Raw genomic sequence first — 4,771 nt, 5'->3', positions numbered from 1 at the left:
AGGCCCTCGAGGACTGGAATTTGCCCACCCCTGATCCTAGTGGATCTCTGTAATTATCAGGAACAGGTACAATACATGTAGGAGCATTAAACTGAATCAGATTGAACAGGAAACTATATACAGTATATATTTAAGCAATAAGGCCCGTGGGGGTGTGGTATGTGGCCAACATAAATCAAATCATATTTTATTTGTTACATGCCCCGAATACAATAGGTGTAAACCTTACAGTGAAATGCTTACTTTCAAGCACTTCACCACAATGCTTTAAGAAGTGAAGAAAAATGTGTTCAGTAAAAAATAGAAGTAACAAATAATTAAACAGCAGCACTAAAATAACAAAAGCGAGGCTATGTACAGGGGGCACTGTACCAGTATAGATTCAATGTGCGGGGGTACCGGTTAGTCGAGGTAATTGAGGTAATATGTGCGTGTAGGTAGAGTAGAAGTGACCATGCATAGATAATAAACAGAGAGTAGCAGCAGCGTAAAATAGGGGTCTGGGTAGCCCTTTGATTAGCTGTTCAGGAGTCTTGTGGCTTGGGGGTAGAAGCTGTTAAGAAGCCTTTTGGACCTAGATTTGGCGCTCCGGTACCGCTTGCTTTACCGCAACAGCACTCCCTCCTCTAAAATGTTTGGTGGTTAAAACACTCCTGCTCCATGAACAGCTTTCTTTTCTGTCAGTTATTGTGGCATCCCTTACTGAACATAAAAGGCACATTTTGCGTGAATCCATGTTTTGGAAGTTGTGATAGCGATAGTGAATTAGTTAGCTAAATACAAAATATTCTCAGGAAGTGTTTAACGGTAAGGCCCCCACAAAAAAAACTAGAGACCCTGCCCATATTTCCATTGAAAATTAGTCAAATATAATCTTTACAAACGCTTTAGTATACGTAATTCCCAAAAATTCTCGAAATTTATGAAAACATGAAAATGACCATATCTAAGCGCTCGCTTGTCAGTGATAAAATAAAATACAAATAATGTTGATAAAATGCTGCCAGTTCCACTTCAACCAAACAATTGATGTTGCACAATCCATGACTACTCTGTAAATTAGCTTGACGTGCTAAATTCTCTCCACCAATAAGAGGGGTGGGAACAGTTTGTGTCATGAACAGTGCCTGTGCCCATAGAAATAGATGTCGCACATGTGCACATGTGCTGGAGGGGTGATGTTCCCCAATGCTGGAAAGGGGCCTCCGAGTGAAAATGTGAACCCATGGCCGAGAGGGTGCAACAATTCAACACCAATGTCAGTTGGCTTTTCATAACGAGAGAGAGAGAGAGGGAGAGAGAGACAAATCAGAATAAGAATTAATACATAATTTTTCTTACAACCATTTATCATACAGTCACTTTATTATTTTGAAACTTGTTGAAGATTTTCTGTCTGATCTCTTTGGTCTGCAGACCGTATATAATAGGATTGAGCCAAGGAGGAACCACATGAAACAAAATGGCTGACAGTTTCCTGTGGTCGGCCCACTGAGGGAAGCGATGGAGAAAGATTATGATGAAACCGGACACCAGCATGATGATGTACACAGACAGGTGTGTGGAGCAGGTCTGCAAGGCCCTGCTATTCAGAACCCTGTTTTTGTTTCTCACACACACCATAGCTATCTTAAGGTATGTTAGTGTCACACTCCCTATGGAGGACCCCAGGAGTAGGATGGTAAAAATGAGTCCATAGATATTGTTAATAATAACGCTTTCACAGGAGAGCTTGAATAACGAGGCATTGTCACAGAAGGGGTTGAAGATTTCAGATCTGCATCGTGACAGGCTGAGTGTGAGGCCCAGGAGGACCCCCACAAGCAGAAAGGCAGACCCCCAGGCAAAAAAAGTCAGTTTTGCAATCATCCTGTTGGTCATGATGGTGGCATATCGCAGGGGGTTGCAGATGGCCACATATCTATCAAAGGCCATGATAATCAGTATTGTATGTGATGTTGTGCCAAACATGTGGGCGCAAAATGCTTGGATGGCACACGCAACGTTGTTAATGTAGCGTTCTGCGCTTGCCACAAATATGTCACTCAGCAAACGAGGGATGATAACCGTGGCTCCAAGAGCGTCATTGAGAGGTAGGTTGCAGAAGAGGATGTACATGGGCTGGTGCAGGCTCCTCTCCATGGAGATCAGTAGTATGAGGCCGATGTTGGATACCATCGTGAAGATGTAGATGATGAGGAGAAGGATGAAGGCAGGGTAGGAGGACTGTTGAGTGACCTTTAACCCCTCCAGGAGGAACATGTTCTTAGGGTAGGTGTGGTTCTCCATTTGCCACCCAGAGTGAATGTCAACCTGCAGGAGAATGCAATAAAGTTATTTAATAATAAATACCAAATAAATACCAGTGGTATTATGACTTTAAGAAAAGGTCTACCAAGCAACAAATACAATTTGATAATCCTTGTTCATTACCCTGCCTCTCATTAAATACTTACTGTTTTGGAACAAATACTGTCAATATATTTAACACAATTATTTCATGAAAAAAGTTCAAAAACAAACCAACATAATATATTTCACAAAAGAGAACAACAACAGACTATAATTCAATGTTGTATAATTCAATAGATGTAGATACAATGGACACAATAACACTTTCAACTCTAACATAAAACATCAGCATCACAACAAGCACATTAGATAACATAAGAAGGATTGTCCCTGACATAAATTGTTGAAGTATAACACTAACAAAAAGGGTGAGATGATCTTCCACAGGGTCCTCTCTTTGGTTTCTGAGTTCTCTTCCACCCCTCAAGACTGAAACAGCATCACAGCCTTTTATCCAAAACCCTGAACATGGTAACACTCCCAACCCAAACTCCCAAACATGGTTACAAGGTTGGAGGCCTCTGGTGAAATCAAACTCCAGGAAAAATAATTGGCAACTTGTTAAGGGATTCTGACTAATTATGTATACATTTCAATCAGGACTGACTAATCAGAATACTATTATTTTACTGTATAGATGTATGAATTTTCTTTTAATCCTAGTACTAAATATAATGTGTGTAATTATAATCAAGAATTAGAACAATGACTGTCTGTTCCTTGTCAGACTGGCTAGAATGCTTATCTACACAGGAATACCTTGGCTTGGTCTTAAATTATCTGTAGGATATACGAAGGCTTGAGAACTATACTGCCATTGTACCGGAGTGCTGGAGAGACGGGACAGTTCGAAACCTAATGACGTCATGTTCAGTTTATAAGCTGTTGTAAATTGTATCATGTTCAGTACTCTCGAGAATAAACGCTAGTGCTTGATTTTGAGACTGGTCTCCGCCCAATTTATGCAAATACGTTTTTTACAAATCTTTAGAAATGGGCGGAGTGTATTAATTTAATTGCGTGTTAAACATATAGGAATTTAATTCCTCTATCACAACAGCTTCAGATTGTAACTTGAGTGATGTAGGCAGGTCCATGTTGGCATTGTGTGTGTAGTCAATTTTTCATGTTAGTTTTTAAAAGCAAAATGGAATTCCATTGCCCTTTTTTTTAGTGGGTGATTGGCATAGGTAGACAAAACAGAAACAGGAATTGAACCCCAGTCTCCAGTAAGGGATATGTGTTCTCTAGAGTTGACGGTTTTACCACTCAACCAACCTCTGTCACCTCATGTTTCTTTTTGACAGTTATGTACAGTGCCTTGCGAAAGTATTCGGCCCCCTTGAACTTTGCGACCTTTTGCCACATTTCAGGCTTCAAACATAAAGATATAAAACTGTATTTTTGTGTGAAGAATCAACAACAAGTGCGACACAATCATGAAGTGGAACGACATTTATTGGATATTTCAAACTTTTTTAACAAATCAAAAACTGAAAAATTGGGTGTGCAAAATTATTCAGCCCCCTTAAGTTAATACTTTGTAGTGCCACCTTTTGCTGCGATTAAAGCTGTAAGTCGCTTGGGGTATGTCTCTATCAGTTTTGCACATAGAGAGACTGAAATTTTTCCCCATTCCTCCTTGCAAAACAGCTCGAGCTCAGTGAGGTTGGATGGAGAGCATTTGTGAACAGCAGTTTTCAGTTCTTTCCACAGATTCTCGATTGGATTCAGGTCTGGACTTTGACTTGGCCATTCTAACACCTGGATATGTTTATTTTTGAACCATTCCATTGTAGATTTTGCTTTATGTTTTGGATCATTGTCTTGTTGGAAGACAAATCTCCGTCCCAGTCTCAGGTCTTTTGCAGACTCCATCAGGTTTTCTTCCAGAATGGTCCTGTATTTGGCTCCATCCATCTTCCCATCAATTTTAACCATCTTCCCTGTCCCTGCTGAAGAAAAGCAGGCCCAAACCATGATGCTGCCACCACCATGTTTGACAGTGGTGATGGTGTGTTCAGGGTGATGAGCTGTGTTGCTTTTACGCCAAACATAACATTTTGCATTGTTGCCAAAAAGTTCAATTTTGGTTTCATCTGACCAGAGCACCTTCTTCCACATGTTTGGTGTGTCTCCCAGGTGGCTTGTGGCGAACTTTAAACGACACATTTTATGGATATCTTTAAGAAATGGCTTTCTTCTTGCCACTTCCATAAAGGCCAGATTTGTGCAATATACGACTGATTGTTATCCTATGGACAGAGTCTCCCACCTCAGCTGTAGATCTCTGCAGTTCATCCAGAGTGATCATGGGCCTCTTGGCTGCATCTCTGATCAGTCTTCTCCTTGTATGAGCTGAAAGTTTGGAGGGACGGCCAGGTCTTGGTAGATTTGCAGTGGTCTGATACTCCTTCCA

General features: G+C 40.7%; 1 protein-coding gene across 1 annotated transcript; it reads right to left on the bottom strand.

Annotated features, from left to right (window-relative positions):
• Positions 1–1,350: 1,350 nt before the first annotated feature.
• On the bottom strand, positions 1,351–2,765 carry LOC123990661 (olfactory receptor 52N5-like). The gene is made up of 2 exons (XM_046291393.1): positions 2,714–2,765; positions 1,351–2,313 (listed from the first exon to the last, which is right to left on the bottom strand). Exon 2 carries the CDS (start codon positions 2,287–2,289, stop codon positions 1,351–1,353), a length of 939 nt encoding a protein of 312 aa, XP_046147349.1. The 5' UTR covers positions 2,290–2,313; positions 2,714–2,765.
• Positions 2,766–4,771: the final 2,006 nt, after the last annotated feature.

The sequence above is a fragment of the Oncorhynchus gorbuscha genome, linkage group LG02 (assembly GCF_021184085.1).
Source record: "Oncorhynchus gorbuscha isolate QuinsamMale2020 ecotype Even-year linkage group LG02, OgorEven_v1.0, whole genome shotgun sequence".
Taxonomy (NCBI): Eukaryota; Metazoa; Chordata; class Actinopteri; order Salmoniformes; family Salmonidae; genus Oncorhynchus; species Oncorhynchus gorbuscha.
Note: the sequence above shows the minus strand (reverse complement) of the source record. Positions and strands in the feature narration are given on the sequence as shown.

Excerpts from the sequence above, each read along its gene's own strand:
- LOC123990661 (XM_046291393.1), bottom strand. The coding sequence starts at position 2,289 with ATGGAGAACCACACCTACCCTAAGAACATGTTCCTCCTGGAGGGGTTA.